The sequence below is a fragment of the Aricia agestis genome, chromosome 4 (genome assembly GCF_905147365.1).
Source record: "Aricia agestis chromosome 4, ilAriAges1.1, whole genome shotgun sequence".
Lineage (NCBI taxonomy): Eukaryota > Metazoa > Arthropoda > Insecta > Lepidoptera > Lycaenidae > Aricia > Aricia agestis.
The window spans coordinates 19,170,357-19,195,670 of NC_056409.1; the positions used below are offsets into that span (position 1 = coordinate 19,170,357).

General features: G+C 36.2%; 5 protein-coding genes across 6 annotated transcripts; 2 read left to right on the forward strand and 3 right to left on the reverse strand.

Annotated features, from left to right (window-relative positions):
* Nucleotides 1-74: 74 nt before the first annotated feature.
* Nucleotides 75-2,486, reverse strand: LOC121726655 (bilin-binding protein-like). Its single transcript, XM_042114105.1, has 4 exons — nt 2,305-2,486; nt 1,898-2,120; nt 922-1,020; nt 75-284 (listed from the first exon to the last, which is right to left on the reverse strand). Exons 1-4 carry the CDS (start codon nt 2,413-2,415, stop codon nt 121-123), a joined length of 597 nt encoding a protein of 198 aa, XP_041970039.1. The 5' UTR covers nt 2,416-2,486; the 3' UTR covers nt 75-120.
* Nucleotides 2,487-3,431: 945 nt separating this feature from the next.
* Nucleotides 3,432-6,838, forward strand: LOC121726653 (insecticyanin-A-like). Its single transcript, XM_042114103.1, has 4 exons — nt 3,432-3,708; nt 3,924-4,134; nt 4,799-4,897; nt 6,584-6,838. The coding sequence occupies exons 1-4, from the start codon at nt 3,601-3,603 to the stop codon at nt 6,799-6,801; spliced, it is 636 nt and encodes a 211-aa protein (XP_041970037.1). The 5' UTR covers nt 3,432-3,600; the 3' UTR covers nt 6,802-6,838.
* A 299-nt stretch (nt 6,839-7,137) lies between these two features.
* On the reverse strand, nt 7,138-9,399 carry LOC121726656 (insecticyanin-A-like). Of its 2 annotated transcripts, XM_042114106.1 has the most exons (4): nt 9,263-9,399; nt 8,575-8,791; nt 7,907-8,014; nt 7,138-7,286 (listed from the first exon to the last, which is right to left on the reverse strand). In XM_042114106.1, exons 1-4 carry the CDS (start codon nt 9,371-9,373, stop codon nt 7,147-7,149), a joined length of 576 nt encoding a protein of 191 aa, XP_041970040.1. In that variant the 5' UTR covers nt 9,374-9,399; the 3' UTR covers nt 7,138-7,146. The 2 variants fall into 2 exon arrangements, with proteins under 2 accessions (XP_041970040.1, XP_041970041.1); XM_042114107.1 differs by lacking the exon at nt 7,907-8,014.
* Nucleotides 9,400-10,429: 1,030 nt separating this feature from the next.
* On the reverse strand, nt 10,430-12,994 carry LOC121726652 (insecticyanin-A-like). The gene is made up of 4 exons (XM_042114102.1): nt 12,833-12,994; nt 12,279-12,510; nt 11,558-11,659; nt 10,430-10,648 (listed from the first exon to the last, which is right to left on the reverse strand). The coding sequence occupies exons 1-4, from the start codon at nt 12,962-12,964 to the stop codon at nt 10,458-10,460; spliced, it is 657 nt and encodes a 218-aa protein (XP_041970036.1). The 5' UTR covers nt 12,965-12,994; the 3' UTR covers nt 10,430-10,457.
* Nucleotides 12,995-18,747: 5,753 nt separating this feature from the next.
* Nucleotides 18,748-23,335, forward strand: LOC121726659 (bilin-binding protein-like). Its single transcript, XM_042114109.1, has 3 exons — nt 18,748-18,973; nt 21,957-22,064; nt 23,183-23,335. Exons 1-3 carry the CDS (start codon nt 18,823-18,825, stop codon nt 23,329-23,331), a joined length of 408 nt encoding a protein of 135 aa, XP_041970043.1. The 5' UTR covers nt 18,748-18,822; the 3' UTR covers nt 23,332-23,335.
* The last annotated feature ends 1,979 nt before the right edge of the window (nt 23,336-25,314 follow it).

Genomic DNA, 25,314 nt, shown 5'->3' on the forward strand with positions numbered 1-25,314 from the left:
ATATTAATGGGGTAATTATAGGTAACTTTAAATTTAAAAGATTTATTTTTTTCAATAATTTTTATTAAATCTTATTAATATTTCAATACTTACTGGCTGATCGCCGATGTCTTTACAATTTTAACTTTGTTGCTTTAATAGTTCCGATACTTTCTTATGATCTTCGTCTTTAATCCAAAACAATTTTTTAGGATCGATTAGACCTGCCTTGTTGATAAAATTCTTTATTTTATCAATACTTTCCTTATCAGCTCCAATTTTTCTTGAGGAAATCCATACATAGTCTAAAAATGTACGTTTCTTGTTAGAAAATTATAATTAGCTAAGTCCACACTGTACACTTTCATCTTATTTTCGTCATCAACTTTCATATTGGCGCATTCAATAATTGAATGCGTCAAGGAACGCAACGCCAATATTGTCATTTTTGAAGTTTTGGATACGGTCAGAGGGCATGCGTCGTGGGCATGCCTCACGTTTGCTATTGACTGCGCTATAACGCATGCCCTTGACGAACAGAAAAAAGCACAGTGTGGACAAAGCTATTATTCAATACAATCTACATGACTAGCTAAAATATAGCCTAAAGTAGCCTAAAGTACTAAATTTCTTACTAAAGGTTTTGTTACCGTACCAACAACACAATTTCACTTACGTTTCATACTTAGTGTGCATAGTTATGTATGTAATGTTTTAATTAGGTTAGTAACTAAGGCGTTACTGTAAAAGACGGATAAACACACAAAAGTAAAAAATGAGTATCGATCAGTAATCAATAAAACTTGCCCTGGGCCTCTATCATGAGCTCTTAAATCCATTCTTTTTACGTCCTTATCTGACTGTATAAGGACGTAAAGTGAATGGATTTAACAGCTCATAATAGGGCACCTGTCCTAGTATAAGTACAAATTAAATTCTCACCTTTACGCTTCTGTGCCTTGTCGTCAAATAAGCAATAGTACATAATGAGGAACTTATCATATTCGATTGCCATTACATCAAGATACACTAGGATTCCCCCTGGAAAAGAAATGAGACAAATTAATTAATATTAATTTTAATTACACAGAGCGTGACAAAACAACGTGATAACACTTTTGGGTGTATATAACCCCTGTATAGAGCTGACTGCGAAAGGAGCAACATTTAAAGAGTTACTTTTTAAACTTCAAACCAAAAAAAAATCTCTTTCAGCGCAGCTACTTTCACAGCGAATTTAATGAAGGCAAGGGACACATTTTTTTTTTTTTTTTTATGAAATAAGGGGGCAAACGAGCAAACGGGTCACCTGATGGAAAGCAACTTCCGTCGCCCATGGACACTCGCAGCATCAGCTGCAGGTGCGTTGCCGGCCTTTTAAGAGGGAACAGGGCAATAGGGGAGGTTAGGGAAGGGAAGGGAAGGGAATAGGGGAGGGTAGGGAAGGGAATAGGGTAGGGGATTGGGCCTCCGGTACATACACACCCTAACGTATTTTTTTTATGAAATAAGGGGGCAAACGAGCAATCGGGTCACCTGATGGAAAGCAACTTCCGTCGCCCATGAACACGAGTCACAGCATCAGAAGAGCTGCAGGTGCATTGCCGGCCTTTTAAGAGGGAATAGGGGAGGCTAGGGATGGGAAGGGAATAGGGGAGCTTAGGGCAGGGAATAGGGTAGGGGATTGGGCCTCCGGTGAACTCACTCACTCGGCGAAATACAGCGCAAGCGCTGTTTCACGCCGGTTTTCTGTGAGAACGTGGTATTTCTCCGGTCGAGCCAGCCCATTCGTGCCGAAGCACGAAGAGGAGCTTGTGGGAGAGCCATCTCCCACGTACATAATTATCACTTTCTTTTATGATATGAAAACACCAATCTTATTTCAGTGGTTATATTTTGGCTATAATATAAGAAATACCTTCTTCATTGACATCGTATATGAGCTGAGCAGTATCACCGGCATTTTCAGCAACTTTCAGTGTGCCATTAAAGGTGTTTAGTTTGCCATCTAACAGCTCGTCCACAGTGAAGAAAACTGAAGATCCCTTCCTCGCGCCAAATGTGTACCTGTTTCCAGTCGATGACTTCTCAATTGTTGGTTCCTCGTAGCGAGCTAAATCATACCAAACACCTGTCGTCATCTAAAAGAAGTTAAAATTTTCAATAATATTATTATTAAAGTACATAACTAGAGGTATTAGTAAAATGGGTTAAATTGTTGATAATCGTAATATTATGGACATAGGAGAAAAGTAGGCATGTTTTGGAGATCTGAATAAAAAGGTAATGTCTTCTTGATTAAAAAAGTAAAGAGTTCATACTTACAGCAGTAAAATTGTAATGTGTAACAGGTTTTAATTCTGGACATTTTGGATCTGCTAATACAAGTAATGCTATCCATAATGATAAAAGACTAATGCTTACAAAATAATTCATTTGTAAAAATAATGAAGTACTTATAAAAAATATGAACAAAATTATACTAGCGTCTAGTAAGATGTCTCTATGAAAACGACGGTTTTTTAATTTGCTTCAACAAATTAAATGTTATATACACCACGGTAATTACCTTTAATAATTTTATTTCGCATTGACAATTACACTAAAAACCTTGAAATTAATAATTATAATATTGTTTTTTAAGTATTTTGGTAGGGTCTGTAAAACGCAAAGCGTTAGTGGTCGCGAAACTCGTATTTTCAAAATTATTTAAGAAAATAGCTTAAATCTGTAAATAGAAATATGTAAGTAGGTGTGATATTTTAAATTACTCATCAGTCATCACCATAGCTTGATAAAAATCATAATATGAACTCATTGACAGAATATTTAATTAGTTCAATGAAATTAAAACAAAGAGAGGAACGTAATATAATACTACATATCCCTCATATAATAATAACTAGCTATGTGACCGAGCTTTGCTCGGTATTCAATAAAACAGGAATAAAATGACATTTTCTAAAAATGATTCCTAGCTAGATCGATTTATCACCCCCGAAACCCCCTATATACTAAATTTCATGAAAATCGTTGGATTTGGATCATCATGATGGACAAGAATTGCTCGTTTAAAGATATAAGATATGTCGGCAGCCCTTTTCATAAAAATCTTGACGAACGATAACGTTATTTTTTTTTGACTACAAAGTCAAATATTTTTATAATAATTTTATGTGACTTATGAATATTAATGGCACTTTAAGTATGTAACAAAAAATAATGTTTAATTATACTAAATATTTTATTTATTTGTTCATGATGTCGATTTACGATAGCAAAGCAAGAAGCATCATTAATTGAATTTATTTTTGGTGGCATAAGAAGAAATACGAATTCTTTATTTTGTTTTCTGTCGCTAATAAAGATAGCTGCTTTTACATAATTATTATTGCATAGATTTTCTCCATTTTAAGGATTTTAATGTTGATCTTGTCATTCGAAACATCGGGAGCACTTAAGTGGAAAAACTTTGATTTATACATCAGTAGTTTCTTTATTTGAGACGACCTTAAAAGAACAATTACCAACTTCTTCACGGAATTGAACTAGGAGTTAATTAGAAAAAATCTTATTTAAGATCTGTTCCATCTTGCGAAGGTTTAGTCGAGTAATGCCATAATGTTGGAGATTGTTGTCATTCTGTTCCTTCTAGAATATCAAGTGGAAGGTGTAGTACAAAATGCCAGCTGTCCAGAAATTGCACCTATGGAGATTGATTTGAAAGAAGTAAGTGAACTGATATTTCTTAATTAATAATAGGATAAATTGGATTACGTAATCGAATTAATTTATTCTTAAACAATAGTATCATAATTTGTAAACAAGCCGAATGCTTGGTTCATTGTTATATCGTCAATTATTTACTAAATGTAACCAATGCTACATATAACGCTTTCATCAAAAACAGAACTGCCATCAAAGTTTTTAATAAAAAATTGTAGCTAGACGGAAAATGGTATTTAGCAGCCGTCGCGTCTGATATGAACATCGATGGAGACTGTGCCATGATCATGTTCAGCCACAAGACCAACAACACCACCGATATCTCCATCCACTGGATAGCCAACAACACCTCCAGCTTCTACAACGGGTCGGTCTCCCTCGCTGTCGATGCTAAGAGCAACAACGACGTTCTTCTTGTTACTTATACAGGTAAGGATAATTTTTTATGAAGATTTCAAAGTCGAAATAAATTGACAACTAAACGAACGATCCTGCAGTACAGGTTTCCTAGAACTTTTTTTAAATTAATATCAAGTTAATTTTTTGTTAGTAGCTTCATTTTGATAAGACGAACAACAATTTCCTCTGCAGAAAATCTCGAAAGTGGTAGCTAACAGAGATAGAAAGGATAGTAAGGACCGGATGGAAGGAAGGAAAGGATAAGAATATTTCGATTTGATGGTCCCAAAATATGGATTGTTCTATTTGTAGGACAATGTTACAAATAGAACAATCCATATTTTGGGACCATCAAAATATCGAAAATATTATATTCTTATACTATCCTTCCTTCCATCCTTTCTATCTCTGTCAGCTATACCACTTTCGAGATTTTTCGAAGAGGAAATTGTTGTTCGTCTTATCAAAATGAAGCTACTCACAAAATATTAGCTTGATAGTAATAAAAAACATTCTAGCGAACATGTAGGTACTATTTGTAATGAATCAAAAAGAATTTCAGTGTTTTTTGTCCTAGAGTTTTTGCAATTACATTCTTTAATCATATTTTGTACGTCTAACTTCTTTGTACACATTTTTAATTTATTTATTTCCATCAGAATTTGTTATAGGTAAGTATTTATTATTCTTGCAGATCAAAAAACAGAAACATATTCCATATTGGGTATAAACTATGAGCACTATGCTGTTATATTTGCGTGCTATGACGATCCAGTTGGAAACAGCAGTACATGTAAGTATACCGATGTTTAGTCTTACTTATAAAAGTGACCAAACACCACAGGGTGAAGCTATGAGACAACTAGTGTAACTTACTGCCGCACTCAGGGTCTACACAGACAGACCGCATTTCAACTGCAACCCAACTGCAAATTGCAGTTCAAGTGCAGTTTGAATGCAGTTGACACGACAAACGCGCAGTCGTATTGCAGTTCAGTTGCAGTCGGCGTGCAGTCGTGTGAACTGTTTGGTTTGCAGCTCTATTGCAGTCGTATTGCAGTCAAAGTCAAAGTCAAAGTCAAAAAATTTTATTCAGAATAAGTTTTTTTCAAACATTTTCCGAACGTTGTTGCTACTGGGGCCTACCACCGTCGTGTCAACTGCATTCAAACTGCACTTGCACTGCAATTTTCGGTTGGATTACAGTTGAAATGCGGTCCGTCTGTGTAAACCCTTAATGAAGAGTTAGACAGAATCTTTTTTGACAGAATTTAATCTTTGAGGATTATGTCAAAATATTTATTTTACCCATCAATCCCCAAGCGGCAGCCGGCTGTCGAATAACAATTGAACTATGTTTCTTTTTCAATTTTGCACGCTATTGTCATAGAAAAATATGCCGCACTGTAACAATAACTGTAACAACCCTTGTAAGTGTTTTTGAGCAAATAAATATGATTATGATAATGAAAATCTGTCTGCGATTCCCACGATCGATTTTATTTAATTAGTAATTATTAATTTTATTAATATTAGTAATTTTATTTAATTATTAATTAGTAATTATTATTAATCTCAAAGTGCGGCAGCGGCAGTAAGTACTTCTCCACATACTTTTATTACTGTTCATGTCCTCTTCATCGTCGTGTTTCTTCTGGTTGTCGCAAAAATTCGGTCTGTTGTGGAAAAGATAAAAACTTTTTTTTACAATTCATGTGCCTACTCAACTAATTTGTCGCTTCAATAATCTCCTTCAGTCACGCGGAAAGATCATGACATTGAAATACTTTTGTGTTCATTTCACTTTCGACATTGAGTTTGAGACGGCCATTTGTTTGAAAAAATAAGACAGCAATCTACTTATACAGTGTGTAACAAAAATAAGTGATAATACTTTAGGGTGTGTACATGTTCCTTGTAGAGAGTTCACTGTGAAAGTAGCAGCGCTGAAAGACCAAAATTTTTTTTTCACTTTTGTATGAGCAAGGGCCCGAGTTTCCCCATACAAAACTGAAAAATTTTTTTGATCTTTCAGCGCTGCTACTCTCACAGTGAACTCTCTACAAGGAACACGTACACACCCTAAAGTATTATCACTTATTTTTGTTACACCCTGTATACTCGTAGTATTTAAGTATGCATTGAATAATAATTTAAAAAAACCTGCTTCTCTTTTATATTGGTTACCTCTTATTTAGTTACTATAAACTATTTAAAATTTAGCGAGAAGAGAACATAGAATTACTATCATGACTTTATGAGACATGGTCAAATATCGATTTACTAATACCTCGATCGTGGGAATCGCATACACAATAGATTTTCAATTGCTATGCGACAGCCGGGTGCCGCTTGGGGATTGATGGGTCATATTATATTATTATTCATAATATTCCTATATACAAAATAAAGCCGCAAGTATTAAACTTCTCAAAAACACAACTGTATAGTTTTTAATTTACTATCTTCCTAATTTCAGATGAGCTTTGGAAGTTGACAAGATCACCACATCTGAAGAAGAGTGATGCAGTCAAATTGGACCAAGCTCTTATCACTTACAATCTACAGAACACGAGTTTCATGTTCTTCAACAACACTGAAGATTCTTGCGTCATCAGTAAGGCTTACTCGCCCAATTCTGCGTCCCTACTCATAAGTTCAGCTGCTGCTATGGCATTATTCAGAAGGTTGTATTAAAAATTAGAAGTTAAGGTAGTTTTAATTAACCTAATGATATTATAATAATTAAAATTTAATTATTGTGTCTTTAAATTTATAGTCTGAAATATTGCAATACCAAAACGCATAAGGAACTAGTAACGGCTGATGTAGTCGGTCAAAAAAGTTTGAGATATTTTCATAGAGATACTGATATCTGTGGAGATTTTAATCCAGATACTTAACGATTTTATTGACGAATCAAAATAAAATGAAAGAAAACAAATTTTCAGTTCGCTTTGGATATAATTTCTGTATCTTTTATTTTAATTGCACATTATTGCATAATATCTTCTTAATTTACTTATGATAATATCTTAAAAATCATGCATATTTGTGATCTGATGGTCTCTCCCATACGAGTTTGTCCAAATTGATAAGATGATTGGCGTTTACAAAAGCGTTGATTGCATCTTCAATGTCCTTATGTACATGGAGATTTCTGACTGATATCCATACTAACTCTGAAATGAATAATTACTTCAGCACGCGTCAGCACGTTCGACAAAAATTTAAACAAAATGCCACTTCGTGTTTCATTTTGGTCAACGCCACTACAAAGCTGCTGCTGCGGTCGCTAGGCCAACGTCAGTAGAAAATGAAAACTTTAAGAATGCACCTGACCCTAACTTGACTATATTATACTTAAACCTAGATCTCAAAATCTGTATGGTCTAGAAAACTGATTTTTTTACACAAGTAACTTCAGTTCATGAAGATTAAATGCTCAAGACACAGAATGGATAATAGTACAAGTACTCAAGACGATAACACGATTAGTAAAAAAGTGCTCGATAGTTGTATTTTTACAAAAAAACCTTGTTTTAGACACATTTTTGCTTGGATCTTCGAAGTTTGCTGTCTTTTCTTTAATATTTATATCATTATAGTTCATCTTTTATTCATAGAAAACTAACTTGCCGATGACTCCGCGTCGTCCTTTTTCACCTGGCATATGAAAGACGAGTGTGAGTGCCTATTTTAGAAACCGGCTTTGTATTTAAATTTTTGTCGGTCGCGGTCGCGTGTTGCGACGATCGGAACGTTGCCTTTAAGTTATATCATCTCTTATTCTTATACTCACCTGTAGCTTTTTTAGTTTTCTCATTATAGATGCAGTCATATAAAATTAGGTATTTGTGATAGTCTATTGCCAAGACGTAAATATAAACATTTGGTAAATGTGTCCCATCTATAACAGTAACACAGTGAACAATTAAAAACTAGGTAATTTCAACTTTAGAGTATGTATATCTGTCACTTGATCAATTTAGAAAATAGGATGTATAATTTAAGGTTAAATTATACTTCCTTGATTTTTATTTTTTGACGTGGGAGAGCCATGCTTCGCCATGAATGGGCCGGCTCGACCGGAGAAATACCACGGGCTCACAGAAAACCGGCGTGAAACAGCGCTTGCGCTATGTTTCGCCGAGTGAGTGAGTTTGCCGGAGGCCCAATCCCCTACCCTTTTCCCTTCCCTACCCTCCCCTATTTCCTTTCCTACCCTCCCCTATTCCCTTCTCTACCCTCATTACCCTATTCCCTCTTAAAAGGCCGGCAACGCACCTGCAGCTCTTCTGATGCTGCGAGTGTCCATGAGCAACGAAAGTTGCTTTCCATCAGGTGACGCGTTTGCTCGTTTGCCCCCTTATTTCATTTAAAAAAATAGTTTTTAAAGCATAATATATTTCATGAACGGTTACAATGATATTACAAATCGTTAAGAAAATAAAATGATTGAGTAATTACCTTCTGTTTCCATTGTATAGATTATAATCCCTTTACCTTCAGCTTCAGGTGCAGGTTTGATAGTACCATTGATCGTGTGTAACTTATTACCAACGAAAGAAGACATGGAGTAGGTTAAGTCGTTCTTGACAAAAGAAAGAGTTATATTGGTTCCGTTTGCTGTCTTTTCAATTGTATCTTCTTTATATCTAGCGACTTTAAACCACGTCCCAGTTAGCTGAAAATTAGCGTGTCTTCAATAATTTATTACATAAAGTATAGTTTAAAATAAAAATGAACTTTTTTTAAATATTCGTGAAATGTCCGGGGAAGGTTCATGTTAGGAGTAAAGTTATACGATCACCGGATCATCTAGTTAGTAAGTATAGTTTTCACAGAGCCAGTACTGGCTGCCAATAAGACTGGCAGCCAGTATTGGCTTGGATATGCCGCGTGTGAACAGTTTTTCAAGCCAGGCCAAAATGTTCACACGCGGCATATACCAAGCCAATACTGGCTGCCAGTCTTATTGACAGCCAGTACTGGCTCTGTGAAAACTATACTTACTAACTAGATGATCCGGTGATCGTATCACTTTACTCCTAACATGAACCTTCCCCGGACATTTCACGAATATTAAAAAAAAGTTCATTTTTATTTTTGCAGATATTATTCTTAGAACTGACTTCAATAACATTATTGTACTTACAGCAGTGAGATTAAAATTTGGCACAGGATTTACATTTGGACATTTTTCTGATTTCACTACAGCTAACGGTACAATGAACATGAAGCTTACTATGGCACCGGATCGGAACATTTTACTAGATATAGGTAGGCATCGATCATAATATTCCCCTTTTATATATTTTAAGCAATTATTTAACTTAATTCGCAGCTAAATCAGTTTTACACACAAATTAATGGTATGTGTAAGCCCATAAAATGTTATTTTTATGTATAGTTTTATATATGTAAAATAGAAAATTTAACTTCCAAATGGGTACTTAAAATTATCTCTTCTATTTTTAACCGACTTCCAAAAAGGAGGAGGTTATAATATTATGTTCGATTGTGGTTTTTTTTACTGTAATGTACTCAAACTTCATAATTTTGAAGTCGGTGCCAGTTCCAAAAGTTTCAAATATTCTGGCAGACTGAAGATTCAGCTATCTGGTACAGACTTCAAAATGATGAAGATTGAGTACAATTACATAAAATATACTTAGTTGAATTTTAGCCGAATTTGGAAAAAGGCACTATTAGATAGGAAAAATTATTCAATACTTTTTAGTTCACATTATAAGGATGTTATTATTGTTTTTACCTTGGAAGTCGGTTTTAATTTTTTGTTAAAAATAATAATTATAATATGCAACTTCACTAGCTGCCAAATATTCTGTAGATTTTATGTAGTTCACTGCTCATTACACCATGCAGAAAGTTGAAATCTCTTAATTTTTTTTCATAGCGTTATCATCAGACATATTTTTTGCTTGTTATTCTTATAAATGTCTGTTTAAAAAGCTATCATTGATGTCTTTCATAATTATTTAGAATCAAACCTGGATGTTCTTCTGTAGCTATTTATAATCATGCTCGTAAATTGTAATTACAAAGAATGTTTTAATGATTTATAAATTGCTGTTAATTTTTTTTAAATTTTAGCTAATTGCTTCTTATTAACATACATTATAAAATCCTTATTTAACAGGCTTTTACTTACAATATTCTTTTCTAATTCAAGCACACCACAATGCGTACAGGGAATAATAAAATAGAAAATAAATTGAACGTTTCAAAGTATATCTTTTAACTTTATTTAATTTAGAGCATAATATTATATAAACAAAAAACTATTAATAAATTTCAATTGAGTTGAAAACATTGTCAGTAATATTTATTTAAATGGGTACAGGAAATCTAAATGTCAGAGGTTCCGCAGGAAAGTCTTCGTAGTATTTCGGTTCACATTTATCGAACTCATCTTTTAGTAAGTCCGAATCTTTGATTCCAATTTCCCTGAGTGGCTTCAGTGCTAACTCCTTTGAAACTTCGTTGAGTGTGTGATGTCTTGACAATACCCATACGTACACTGCAAAAATGTTATTCATTTTAGGCCATTTATAATTTCTAGTCTCACGACATGGTAGAACTCATTTCATTTGATATAATTATATTATCATAACAAGGTTATGGTTTGTACATATCCCTTATGTATTCTGTAAAAATAGCAGCGCTGAAAGTATTTTAATTTTAAATGGGCAGGCCCCCCAACGTCATGACTTTGCCCATTACAGTTTTAAAAAAAATACTCTTTCAGCTATTGTTACAGTGAAGTCATCGCTGCTATAATTATACTTTTAGAGTGAACTCTATAAAAGACAATATTTTCACTCTAAAGTAAGTATTATTAGGGTTCCGTACCCAAAGGGTAAAAACGGGACACTATTACTAAGACTTCGATGTCTGTCTGTCCGTCTGTCTGTCTGTCCGTCTGTCTGTCTGTCCATCAGTAAACGTATTTTTTGCTAGTTTTTGCTCGATATCAATAATGGCAATACGTAGGCACTTGAAATGTTTACAAAATACTCATGTATTTATACTTTAATGATCAATAATAAAATTTAAATAAAATAAAAAATAAAGGGGGCTTCCATACAAAAAAATACATTTTTTACCTATTTTTGCTCTTTAATGGTACGGAACCATTCGTGCGCGAGTCCAACTCGCACTTGGCTGATTTTTATTTTGTTACTGCAATTTATAATCAAAACATTCTAAACTTAAGCCTGGGAATCTCAGATATTTTGAGTATTTACTTGAATTTAAAGTTTAATAATTAAAGGATTCCAGCGGTCACTGGATGGGAGAAAATGAGGACAAAAGGTCAATTAATTTTATCGCTGGTTAGAGCGACCATACTTTAGAAAAAAATATCCACATCCGAATATAGAACCTCCTTTTTGGAGGTCGGTTAAAAAGTGTGTCCTTGGTTACTTACCATAATGTTTATCAATAAGAGGGCTGTACTGACAAGTGTATACAGTAGCGTAGTATTTGTAGTTAGTCGCCAGGACATGAAACGGATATCTTCTCGTTTTTACTATAAAATGAAAAAGGTTGGATTTACTAATGCGAACACAATCATCAATACTTCCATACTAATATTTTAATTTATAGGAATGTGTCTATTTATCTATCTGTTAGCTCTTCGCACCCAAAACGCTGAACCATGGGCGTACCGAGGGGGGGGCAGGGGGGGCAGCTGGATCATATTGACGTTCCTACTAAGTATATTATCTAGTACTTTTATCTATAAAAATTAAAAATTAAGAACGAATTTTTGCCATTTGTTTGCAATACAATATTTTTACAACTAAAAATTATTATTTTTTTATTCTTTATAAACACCTAGCTTATGAAAAATTTGATTTGCCCCCCCCCTGGCCCAGAACCTGGGTGATTTTCGCCCCCCCCCTGGCACCAGAACCTGGGTAATTTGCCCCCCCCTGGCCCAGAACCTGGGTACGCCCATGCGCTGAACCAATTTTGCTGAAACTTGGTGTGGAGATACTTGAAATTCCGTGAAATGATATAGGATACTTTACATCCAGGAAAATGTACGATTCCAGCACGATAAACGATTTTCTGCTTAACGGAGTTACGGGCATTAACTAGTATTTTCTTTATATCAATTTCGTTAAAACAAAGCATTTACTTACATCGTCGAGGTGCGTTTTTAAATCCAAATATGAGATCCAGCCTCGCCGCATCATCCACCTTGACAGGTATGTCCAACTTCCCGACGCTGAACCGGTGGAACAGCCCACGGTCTACCCTGGAGATGTTCAGGTAGATTCCCGAAGGTCTCGTCATCAGCTCCATAGAGGAACAGTTGTTCTGGTTCTGCCCATCGCTGGAGTAGTGGTAGGACTGGTACCACTTTCCGTAGAACTAAAAAGGTGAGCCTTATAAGATTAAAATCCTATACAAATATGTGTGTAACTGTTTCTCCTCTGTGTGTCTCTACCTCTTCACGCCAAAAGCGCTGAATCGATTGCTGAGGTATTGAGATTTTGAGTCCCGGTAAAGGACAATAGGATACTTTAGATCCCGGAAAAATGTACGGTTCTCGTGCGACAAATCAATTTCCAGTCGAGTTAAAAATGAATGTATACTTATCGGATCATAATCATTTATTATTTTGGTTTTCAAAAGATATTTCTTTTGAAAACCAAGATCCTTTGGGAAACGTGAAAAATAAGGGTATACTTACATCAGCCAATCTAAAATCCTCTTGCAAATAATATAGTACATCAGGACATTGTCCTGGCAGTGTGAAATAACTGTAAATGTTATTGAAGCAACAGAAGAATAAAAGAATAACGAGTATTTTACTGGAATCCATGATCACAACTGTAGAGAAAGATACAGTCGAAGCATTGTCAAAGGTTATCGTAAGTATGTTCTATTTATTTATATTTCTTGCTCGGTACCACGAAAATGATTATTATTATTTCTGAGAAGATATTTCTGTTTCGTATACAAAATCATGACTAGAAAATAAGGATATAAATAATGTTTATTGACTAGATATTGGAAATATGAAACTAGGTGATAGTTGTATCTGTATAAATTGAAATGAATTTAATTTTGTTAGTCCCGCCCAAACTCGAGAAGGGGCTAAAGGCGATTGGGCTAATTATAGTCTTGAAAATTGAAATATTCGTGGAAGTAAAGGAAAGAAGGATGTGATACAAAGTTCACCGGGTCATCTAGTAAGTTATAATTGCATGCAACACGGCGTGAGCTATTTAAGATAACAATGTAATTATTATAATTGTTATCTGTACTAATATTAGAAATGCAAAATAGCTATCTGGGACCTCTTCACGTGTTAGCCGTTGAACTGATTTTGATGAGTATGAAGTAACAAATAATACTAAAGCGGCAGAATAAAATTGCCGGCAACGGCTGGTGAAGAGTAATCATAATAATATTATGACATTAAGTAGAGTTTTGATTCACATACGAGAGGCAATTTGATCTGATGTGAGTATGATAAAGTATAATAGGTAGTACGGGAGCCCTAGAACAATTTTTTTTATTACTATCAAGCAAATTTTTTGTGAGTAGCTTCATTTTGACAAGACTTGAAACAAAATTTTTATTTGCGAAAAATCTTAAAGGTGGTAGCTAACAGAAATAGAAAGGATTTCATACTTTGAATTGATGGTCCTAAAATATGGACTGTTTTATTTGTAGGACAATATTACTCTTAAATTATATGACTAATAATATTTATTAGTCATATAAATATTAGTCTATTAATATAAAAAAATATATGCTCGTTAGGGTTCCGTTATAGGGTTCTGTAATAAGCAAAACTTGGTTGACTACTGAACCCTAAAACGGAACCCTAACAAGCTAATTATTTGTATACTGAAAGGTTAATAGTTATATTCTTGTTAACTTTAAGGTGTCTAAACACACTAGGCCCAAGTTACGCGGCGTAAACTCCGCATGATTGCGATCTTGCGGAATTTACGCCGCGTTACTTCGGCCTAATGTGTTTAGACATTTACTTTGGTTAATTTAAAGAATAATTCCCTCATGTCAACTAATTATATTAATTGCTTTTTAATTGTGAGATTTTATATTAATATTATTTTTAAGAAATAGCAAATCCTTTATTATGTATATTGCATACATAAAATATGTTTGTTTGAATAATAGTCATACTATACACGGTAGCGAGCAGTTTAATAAGCTGTTCACTGCTCATCTATGATATCTGTTGCAATCTTAATAAAAAGCGGTTTAGGGGCTACAAACAAAAACATGTTTTTCCTCTTCATAATAATGAAATCAAAATATTGTGATTTGTGACTTAAACATAATATTGTCAACATATAGATCACTAGCTGTTGCCCGCGACTTCGTCCGCGTGAACTTCAGTTTATAGTACTTTATAGCGCGCGATGTCAACAAAATTGGTGTCAAAAGCTTTTATAAAAAAACCCTGGTACCCCTTAAATCAATACAGCTGTGCAGTGTGCACACAATAAGTATTTCATTTTTTTATATTAAACTTTATATTTTATGCCAAATTTTAAAGCTTATTTAGCCCTCCGATTACACAACTTTACCCATAAACTATTTATCATTGATAGATTTAAGGTTACGTCACTGCACAGATAAAGTACTGAGTTATTTAATACCGTAGAATAGATATAACAATCGAAAAAAATCGAAACTTAAATGTAAGATGATACCACGTCTTATAGGAAGACTTTTGAGCAAGCGTCAGCGCGATGTAGAAGACGCACGGCGCCATCTATTATGAATTGTTGGAACTAACTTAATTTGAACAAATTTACGCATTTTCACCCCCTTACAACCCTTTTTTCCAGTAAAAAAAAGTAGCCTATGTCCTTTCTCAGGCTTTAGACTATCTGTATACAAAATTTCATTACCATCGGTTCGGTAGTTTTGGCGTTTGGCGTGAAAGCGAGACTGACAGACAGACAGACAGACAGAGATACTTTTGGCGTTTGGCGTGAAAGCGAGACTGACAGACAGACAGACAGACAAAGATACTTTCGCATTTATAATATTAGTATAGATTATGTGCACACTGCACAGCTGTTTTTGGGTATTTTGATTAATTAAGGGCCGCCCTACACCGGAATGGCAGCGGCGAGGCGAGCACTTTCAGCGCTGCCATTCCGGTGTAACGCGGCCCTAAGAGGGGTACCACTTACCAGGGTTTTCAAAAGTTTTTAAATTTGACACAAATTTTGTTGACACCGCGCGCTATAAACTAAAGACCACGCGGACGAAGTCGCGGGCAACAGCTAGTTAGTTAATATTAACGTGTATAACAATCGAAAGAATCGTAAAGCCTACATCAACATGGTACCACCTCTTATAGAAATACGCATGAGCAAGCAATAGCGCGATCTAGGGGACTCTTGGCGCCATCTGTTTTGAGTTTTTGGAACTAAGTTAATTTAACCAAATTTACGCATTTTCACCCCCTTACAACCCCTTTTTCCAGTTAAAAAGTAGCCTATGTCCTTTCTCAAGCTTTAGACTATCTGTGTACAAAGTTTCATTACAATCGGTTCAGTAGTTTTGGCGCTGTTGTTTTTGAATTTGATGTCTAAGTTGGTAGGTGAGTTATTAGTTAATAACGTGTATAACAATCGAAAGAATCGAAAAATCTAGCTCAATATGGTACCACCTCTTATAGAAATACGTATGAGCAAGCAATAGCGCGATCTAGGGGACTCTTGGCGCCATCTGTTTTAAGTTTTTGGAACTAAGTTAATTTGACCAAATTTACGCATTTTCACCCCCTTACAACCCCTTTTTTCAGTTAAAAAGTAGCCTATGTCCTTTCTCAGGCTTTAGACTATCTGTGTACAAAATTTCATTACTATCGGTTCAGTAGTTTTGGCGTGAAAGCGAGACAGACAGACAGACAGACAGACAGACAGAGATACTTTCGCATTTATAATATTAGTATAGATAATATTCTAACGTATTAAAAACTATAAACAAAAACATACTAACTAATAAGTATGATTAGTTCTATGTTACAATAAAGTAAAAAATAAAACGCCATCTGTTGAATCGTATTAGAACTAAAATGTTCATTCCATCGATATATTTCTGGATTTTTTATAATATTATACATAAAATATGTTTAAGATTTTTGAAATTTTATTTTAATACACATCCAAGACCCAGGAAAATTGAAAACTTTTTGTTCCGCCTGCGGGACTCGAACCCAGGACCCCCGGGATGAGCGCTGGCCACGCGCAATGCGAATTCATTTTCATCGAAATTTTCATGGAAATAAGATATTTTCCCACATCAAAATGTAGCCTATGTCCTTTCTCAGAAATAACTGTATACAAAATTTCATTGCAATCGGTTCAGTAGTTTTGGCGTGAAAGCAAGACAGACAGACAGACAGACAGACAGAGATACTTTCGCATTTATAATATTAGTATGGATTGCAGATTAGCATAACCACAGTAGAAATTCTTTATAACAAATACTGTACAAGGACAATATGTCAAATTTTCCTTGCCTATGTTTCTATGATGTCAACATATTCTTTGATGGAAGAAGTCATGCTAGCGCAATGTAAAATTTGCTATCTTTGGACAAGTGAAGCCACGTGTAAAATTTACATATACTTATCATGTACAATTTTAATTGGCTGTTGACATTCCATAAATCTTTAATAATTACTTAAATATAAGCAGAGCCTATAAATTAAGGGTTACACGTACTTAGCTTATTGTATTCTACGTTCTTGAAACAACTTTTGTCGCTTCTTTTAACAATGATTTTATACAAAATGTTATTGTTGGTATCTCTGGTGATGGCGTACGACCGAAAATATATCGAGAGCCCCTGTCCTGATCTGAAACCGGTTACAAATTTCAATTTTACTGCGGTAAGTTCTACTACGGTTTCAATGTCTTTTTTGGGTACTTAACCAACAATAACTAATAGTACGCAAAGTTCATAATTTTATTCTTATATTCTCTACGAACATAATATTCCAAAAACATTAATATTTTTAACGTGCGTCAACGTGAAATTCTTTACGATTTGTCAATTAGGTCCGCATCCTCCGTCTTCCTTCTTTAAATTCACTGGACAGTCTGGCTCGTCGACAGTATCTCCGGAGTCAGGCACACACTCCCCATTGATATTCACCGTCCCGGCTGGACAGTCGTCAGGGGAGCGTTTAGGTCTTGCCACGCACAGTCCATCTTGGTAAAATGTCCCCGTCGGGCAGTAGGGCTCGTCGGAACCGTCTTGGAATTTGGAGGCGTCATAGGCGCGTCTACGTATATCTATGCAACCATAATCGCTCTTCACTGTCCCCTGTGGACAGTCGGGATCGTCAGCGGTGCGTCTACCTCTTCCCACGCAATCTCCTTTAAGATAAAATTTCCCTTTTGGGCAATATGGCTCGTCGGAAATGTCTTTGGAGAAGGCGGCGCGTCTCGCTATAATCTCACAAAACCCACCCTTTGTTTTCACTGTCCCTGGTGGACATTCGACATCGGTCGCGGCTTCGGTGATCACGGCGCCCACCACCACTAGCAGCATTAGCCAGTACATATTGTGATTGCGTGATTTATTCCAATTTTTTTTACCTAAATAGTTATTTTCTAAAACAATAACATTCCTACAGAGCGATTACAGGAAAATGTTGGTAGTATTTTTTGTTTGAGTTTTCGTTTATTCAGTAATTTATTTTACACATTATTAAATTTCATGCTACAAATGGAGTAATTTCTTGGCTCAACTAGGATCAAGATATCAGTATATTATATTTCATTTATCGTCTCCATGAGGAGAGTCCTCTCTCGTTCATCGTTGAGTAGAGAAGTAGAGACTTGGCTCTTGGTAGTGGGTACGATTTCTGAGCACATTGAATAATCATCAATATTGTTTCCTAGTTTGGATAGGACATAATGCTGATCACTTGATTATCCAAAAATGAAAATGATGCGTTATACATTAGATCTTCTCCTTCTCTAATATATAAAATTCTCGTGTCACAGTGCTTATGCACGATGTCCTCGAAACTGGCTCAACCGATTTTAATCTTTGTGTGTATATTCGTTAAGCCTGAGAATAGGTTTTTATCTACTTTTTATATTGATAAAAGGAATAATTTATATACCAAAACAACGTTTGCCGGGTCACCTAGTATTATACAGGGTGCAGTTAAGCTTTCCGGCCAAATTTCGATAGATTGCAGATCCTTGTTAAAAATAAAAATACACGTATTTTTTCTTTTATAATCACTGAGTACTAAAATGTTGAGGAAAAAGCCTCCGAAAGTTATCCTAAAAAACACCACAATTAATAGACACTACGTGTCACCGGCGGCGCGTGCGGGAGGCGCCATCCCTACGTCACCCCCGCACTTCCCCGCTCTACCCACCGCCGCGAAGTGACCGTTCAACCGTGGAAGTTGGTCGGTCCTCCATCCCACTAGGTTATAAGAGCAAATGAAGAGAGAGTGCTCTTGTATACTGTGCACACACTTGGGCACTAAAAAATTACTCCTGCGAAAATGGCTTGGTTCAATCGAAACCGGCCACCGTCACCGAAACCGATGCAGATGTTATTACTATTATTATTTTAAACTTACAGTACGCCTCCAGTAGATGGTACGAGATAGCTCGCTACTCCAACGACTGGATCGGCAGGGGTGACTGCGTCTACATGGACCACACCAGAGACGGCAACAGATACACTTTCACCATCTCGGATGTTGTCAACCATAAGCTGGCGAGCGTAGGAGGAGTCGTCGAGACCAAGTTTGAAGGAGACAACAATATCGGCCATATTATCTACTCAGGAAATTTCTATAAATGTAAGTACGTTCATACGTGGGAGAGCCATGCTTCGGCACGAATGGGCCGGCTCGACCGGAGAAATACGACGTTCTCACAGAAAACCGGCGTGAAACGGCGCTTGCGCTGTGTTTCGCCGAGTGAGTGAGTTTACCGGAGGCCCAATCTCCTACCCTATTCCCATCCCTACCCTCCCCTATTTCCTTCCCCTCCCATCCCTACCCTCCCCTATTACCTCTTAAAAGGACGGCAACGCACCTGCAGCTCTTCTGATGCTGCGAGTGTCCATGGACGACGGAAGTTGCTTTCCATCAGGTAAACCGTTTGCCTTCTTATTTCATAAAAAAAAAAAAAAACAATTGTAAGGGTTCATGTGCGGTAATCTAAGGTAAAGCTTGAATTTGTGTAGATAATTCATCTTAACCTGATCGAAAATAAAAAAAATGGCAACAGTTGATCATTTCCATTACCTAGCTGTCTGCAGGAATTGATGTTCACCTCCCAGGAATGAATATAGGATAATCGTAACGCTATAGAAAATTATTATTTGCATGAAAATATTAAAAGATCCTTTGTTCTTAATAAATACGATATAATTTTTGTGTAGCTGTCCAAGTATATTTTTGCTTGCTTTACTTGTAATCGCTTCATTTCTATTAACATTTGATAGAAATGAAGCAATTACATAATATTATCTTGATGATCAACTGAAATTCGTATCACTTCCCTCGTCTGCACTTCCACGAATATTTCAAGATTAGCCAAATCGGTTATGCTGTTATCAAATTTTAGCGAGACTAACAAAATTTAAAAATATTTTTATTTTATACAATAAGTATATTTTTTTATAAAACGCCTGGTATAAAAGTAAATACCTGCTTATTGTCGTTGCTATTTTGTTATTAGGACGTTTCTAACATAATGTTTAATGATACAATCATGGCGTACCCAGGATTTCAGCTACCACCCAACCCAGGGGGGGGCAGCATACCGGTTTCGAGAAGATGGTGGGTCTGGTATATTGAAACATAAAATCATGAAAATTGGCTTTTATGAATCTGACTGAATAAAATATTTAGTTTCCAAAACTTCGTTTTGCGCAGAGTAGCACGTTTCTAATTCCCATTTGCCAGGAATATTGACGTTTACTTTATTATTTTATCTTCCAGGGGGGGGGGGGCAGCGCCCCCCCCCCCCCCTGGGTACGCCCATGGATATAATCATTAAATGTACTTATGATATATTTTTATTTACCTTATGGCCTGTTTCACCGCCTTCTGATAAGGTGCCCGATAGGGTTATTTGACAGATTTTCCATACTCCATCTGTCAAATTAAGTGGTGGTAGCCTTATCAGGAAGCGGTGAAACAGGCCCTTAAACTTTAAATTAACTTTACTAAGCGCAGTGAATCTTATCTTATATATAAAAATGGATTTTCAAATGTGTTAGTCGCGCTAAAACTCGGAAACGGCTGATCGGATCGGGCTGATTTTAGTCTTAAAATATTCGTAAAAGTCCAGGGAAGGTTTTAAAGTGACACGAAATTCACCGGGACAGCTAGTATATTATAAAAATGGATTTTCACATGTGTTAGTCGCGCTAAAAATCGAAAACGGCTGAACGGATTGGACTGATTTTAGTCTTAAAATATTCGTAAAAATCCAGGGAAGATTTTAAAGTAACACGAAGTTCACCGGGACAGCTAGTATTTTATATAACGACTAGCTGTTGCCCGCGACTTCATCCGCGTTAACATAGTATAATAACAAAGATGGATAGTTTTCTCATTTTTGTTTTTGTGGTTCCTTATACAAAGGGTAAAAATGGACCTTATTTAAGCAAACGTCAAACGCAAACGTCAATAAACTTTCATGTTTCTAACTCAAGAAATGACGGACTTTCATTGAAACTTTCTACCCCAATTTCACCCCCTTGGGATAGAATTACCAGAAGCACTTAAATACGTATCCATTCATTTTTAATCAGTAGCACAAAAATAAAGTTTCATGTTTCTGACTCAAGAAATGACGGACTTTCATTCAAACTTTCAACTCCAATTTCACCCCCTTGGGGGTAGAATTTCTAAAAACGCTTAAATACCTATCCATTCATTTTTAATCAGCAGTCCAAAAATAAACTTTCATGTTTCTAACTTAAGTAATGATGGACTTTCATTTAAACTTTCAACCCCTATTTCACCCCCTTGAGGGTAGAATTTTCAGAAACGCTTAAACACGTATCCAATAATTTTAACCAGTAACCCAAACATAAAATTTCATGTTTCTAACTCAAGAAATAACGGAGTTTCATCATAATCATAATCATAATTCATTCAAACTTTCAACCCCAATTTCACCCCCTTGGGGGTAGAATTTCCAAAAACACTTAAATACGTATCCATTCATTTTTAATCAGTAACCCAAAAATAAAGTTTCATGTTTCTAACTCAAGAAATGACGGACTTTCATTAAAGCTTTCAACTCTTATTTCACGCCTTTCGGGGTAAAATTTTCAAAATTCCTTCCTTAGTGAGTGTCTACTTAATAAAACAACCCTACTCACCAAATTTCGTGGTTGTAACTTTTACAGTTTTTGCTCAGCGATGATGAATCAGTCAGTCAGTCAGTCAGGACATGTAATTTTATAAGTATAGACTACGACTAGCTTTCCCGGCAAACGTTTCTTTGCAATATAAAGTATTTCGTCCGTATTATTTTATTGAAGTGACTAAATAAGTATGTCACCATGGCAACATCCATCGCTATCCCGTCGCACAAACAATGGTTGCCGTCAGTCTCGAGTTGTAATAATTTTTATATTTTATTCAACAAATGCAGTTTATCAATATAAAAAGTAGCCAGTAGCCGATTCTCAGACCTACTGAATAGGCATATAAAATTTGGTAAAAATCAGTAAAGTTTCGGAGGAGTAAGGTAACTAACATTGTGACACGAGAATTTTAAATATAAGATAACGATTATCATACTTATTTGAATTTCCAGCATCTGAAAATGAAACAATATTCGACGCGGATGTGTTGAGTATAGACTACGCCAGCTACTGCATAGTACACCACTGTAAGCACGACAGTAAGAAGAAGTTCCATCATGGTAAGCTTAACACCTGAAACATTTCCCTCGATATAATGTTTAATTTTCATAGACAGGCGTCTATTGATATTATCAATATTAGCGATATAGCTTATCTGAGTTTTTTTTTTATGAAATAAGGCGGCAAACGAGCAAACGGGTCACCTGATGGAAAGCAACTTCCATCGCCTATGGACACTCGCAGCATCAGAAGAGCTGCAAGTGCGTTGCCGACCTTTTAAGAGGGAATAGGGTAATAGGGGAGGGTAGGGAAGGGAAGGGAAGGGAATAGTTGAGGGTAGGGAAAGGAATAGGGTAGGGTTAGGGGATTGGGCCTCCGGTAAACTCACTCACTCGGCGAAACACAGCGCAAGCGCTGTTTCACGTCGGTTTTCTGTGAGAACGTGGTATTTATCCGGTCGAGCCGGCCCATTCGTGCCGAAGCATGGCTCTCCCACGTATATATGAGTCTCGAAAAAAAGACAAGAGATGAAAGTAATGAAAAAAGAACGATTTGAAGATGCGGTTCAGGTAAAACTACTTTCTGTTAAAGTTTTAAGTGATTGTTAGACAAATTGTATATTTTAATTACATTGTAAAGTCAATAGTGGTACCAACAAGAAATAAAATAGAAATCACAGAATATGCCAGCAACGCAACTTTATAAAATAGGAAACTCGAACGCAAATTGATAAAATATTGGCTTATTGCATGAAGAGGTAGACTGACCCAAAAAATCTAACATCGTCCTTCTCTCTTCACACTCATGCCCGTCTTTCATATGCCAGGTGAAAAAGGACTACGCGGATTCATCGCCAAATTAGTTTTTTTTCAATAACTCAAAAAATTTACAACATTTTAAAAATCCGCTAGGTCGGTTTCTCAATGATAGAATTTTATACAATTAATATTAACAATGCACGGTTATGGCAATAAATGAAAAATTCGTGAAAATTAGATGCATCTTCGTGATTTTTTCTATCAAGAAAATTTTAAGATATCGTGCTTTTGAAATAAGTATAATGTAGTATTTATGTTTCGAAAATAAAACAATTCGGGGCTTATTTTCAAATATAAAAATGAATTATAAAATCAAAAATTTTGGGTTATTACACCCTTAACGTATTTTTTTTTTGCAGAATTCATTTGGATTTTATCAAGGACACCAGACCTATCGCCAGACACAAGGAATACAATCGACGCTTTCCTCAATTCCACCATCATAGATCAAAGACAGCTGATTTGGGATCACTTTTCTAAGCAATACTGTGATTTTAGTAAATATTAGGGTACTTGTCGCATCACACATACAGCTGTGGTAGTCAGGGGATTGTTGGTATTTCCACTATTTCCACTGTCGTTAGTATTTTTGGTGGTAGTGGTCATTAATTATCCATAAAAACAGAGTTAAAAATTTAATAAAAAACTAATAATTATGAACCTACACAGGGCGTAACAAAATAAAGTGATAATGCTTAAGGGTGCGTACTGTTTAATATACTTATGTATGTGTCCCTTATGCAGAATGTAACAAGCGATAATACTTGAGGGTATGCATGTGTTCCTTGTAGAGAGTTAACTGTAAATGTAGCAGCACTTAAAGAGCAAAAATTTTTTCACTTTTGTATGGTGAAACTCGTGACGTCGGGGCAAATCACAAAAAAATTGGCTATGAAATTGGTCTTTCAGCGCTGCACAGTGCACTCTCTATAAGGAACACAATATACACACCCTAAAGTATTATCACTTAGTTTTGTTACACCCTGTATACACCTGTACAGAGGTCACTGTCAAAGTAGCAGCGCGTAGTGTGACAAGGTCCCTTTTATTACACAATAGTTACTAAAAATATAGGCATTAAATTTCGAGAAATTCATTATACAATCTCATAACTCACAGACTGAATAAAATAAATCTAAAAATAAAAATGAATATTATTTACAATACAGTAATGTTGTATTTAAAATGTTATTATGCTAATTTATTTTAAAACAATAAAAATAAGGCTCATTTTTTTATAATAAAGCTAATTTTCCCTATCCTCGACTATGCCGATTCCTGCTACTTAGACCTTATTGAGGAACAACTGACAAAATTAGAACGCCTGAAGAATCTCTGCATTTTTGGCCTAAAAAAGTGCGATCACATTTCTGAATACAGATTAAAATTCAAGTAAAGTGGCTTCCCATCCGTCTCCGTCGCAACTCCCTTATTCCTTAGCTTACCTTACTATACAGGGTGCAATTAAACCTACCTGCCAAATTTTTTTTGGGGCTTAAGTATCATTAGGTGAGTCCACTAAACCAAAAAATAAGGTGTTAATTTTTTTTACAATAACATATTTTATCCCAAAAAAAATCGGTGCACAATGGTCACTTCATACCTAAGTTCATAATAATTACGATATTGCGACCGCTAGTCGTAATTATTATGAGCGAGAAAAAATAAAACCGGCCAAGTGCGAGTTGGACTCGCCCATGAAGGGTTCCGCAGCAGCAATAAGGTTTATTTTTATGAAATTAAAAGGTTTTTGATATTTTATTTTCATATTTCAGTTGATATAATGAAAGTTAAATTAAGGTTTGCCATTTATAGGGGCGATACCGGTCCGTCCACGTCGTGTCCCTGGGTCACCTCCCCCGTGCTATCGTGAGCTTTTTCACGCTGACACGGGAGGGGTGGCTGAACGCCGGTATGGCGTGTGTTTGTGTGCGTGCTTGTTGTGTGTGTTTGGCTGCATCCGCAGTGTGAAGAACGGGCCCGCGACCCGGGGTGTCGAAGAGATTAAGATGGCAGAGCGCAACTGCCAGGGGAATCCCGCACATCCCCGAAAGGGGATGTCTGCCGCGCGTATACGGGGGCGGCACAAATTGCGTTGAGTGAATCGGAGGCCGCAAAAGCGGCGAGGCAGAGGGCTATTTTGGCGGCCCTAGGAGGCGATGACGGCGCGAAAAAACGTGACAGCCCGAAGCCGGTGCCCATTACCGCGCCGGCGGCGGAACAACGGACTGAGAAGAAGTTGAGGGGTGACAAAGATCTTCCGCGTGTCCTGCTGACACGCGATGCGATCATGCTGCCTCCGACTCGAATCCCCGGACGAGACACTCCTGGCCTAGACAGCGAGGACTGGCTCTCGGACTCCAGCGAAATGTCTGGCATGTCGCTGGATTCCGGGGGCCTGCCCGCATTCCTGGACAGGAAACGCCGAAAGAGGCGATCAGATGATGACATGGCACCGCCCCTCAGCAAAAGGGTGGCGCCCAAACCAAAG

Bases quoted from the DNA above. Each gene is read 5' to 3' on its own strand.
- LOC121726655 (XM_042114105.1), bottom strand. From the start codon at position 2,415: ATGAATTATTTTGTAAGCATTAGTCTTTTATCATTATGGATAGCATTA. The intron at 2,121-2,304 runs GTAAGTATGAAC...AACTTCTTTTAG, and splicing joins CACATTACAATTTTACTGCT to ATGACGACAGGTGTTTGGTA. The intron at 285-921 runs GTGAGAATTTAA...GTACATTTTTAG, and splicing joins CAAGGCACAGAAGCGTAAAG to ACTATGTATGGATTTCCTCA.
- LOC121726653 (XM_042114103.1), top strand. From the start codon at position 3,601: ATGTTGGAGATTGTTGTCATTCTGTTCCTTCTAGAATATCAAGTGGAA. The intron at 3,709-3,923 runs GTAAGTGAACTG...AAAAAATTGTAG, and splicing joins TGGAGATTGATTTGAAAGAA to CTAGACGGAAAATGGTATTT. The intron at 4,135-4,798 runs GTAAGGATAATT...TTATTCTTGCAG, and splicing joins TCTTCTTGTTACTTATACAG to ATCAAAAAACAGAAACATAT.
- LOC121726656 (XM_042114106.1), bottom strand. From the start codon at position 9,373: ATGTTCCGATCCGGTGCCATAGTAAGCTTCATGTTCATTGTACCGTTA. The intron at 8,015-8,574 runs GTAATTACTCAA...TTACTGTTATAG, and splicing joins CTATACAATGGAAACAGAAG to ATGGGACACATTTACCAAAT. The intron at 7,287-7,906 runs GTGAGTATAAGA...TATTCATTTCAG, and splicing joins GAAAACTAAAAAAGCTACAG to AGTTAGTATGGATATCAGTC.
- LOC121726652 (XM_042114102.1), bottom strand. From the start codon at position 12,964: ATGGATTCCAGTAAAATACTCGTTATTCTTTTATTCTTCTGTTGCTTC. The intron at 12,511-12,832 runs GTAAGTATACCC...TCACCTTTTTAG, and splicing joins AGGATTTTAGATTGGCTGAT to TTCTACGGAAAGTGGTACCA. The intron at 11,660-12,278 runs GTAAGTAAATGC...TTCATTTTATAG, and splicing joins TAAAAACGCACCTCGACGAT to TAAAAACGAGAAGATATCCG.
- LOC121726659 (XM_042114109.1), top strand. From the start codon at position 18,823: ATGGACCACACCAGAGACGGCAACAGATACACTTTCACCATCTCGGAT. The intron at 18,974-21,956 runs GTAAGTACGTTC...TTGAATTTCCAG, and splicing joins CTCAGGAAATTTCTATAAAT to CATCTGAAAATGAAACAATA. The intron at 22,065-23,182 runs GTAAGCTTAACA...TTTTTTTTGCAG, and splicing joins TAAGAAGAAGTTCCATCATG to AATTCATTTGGATTTTATCA.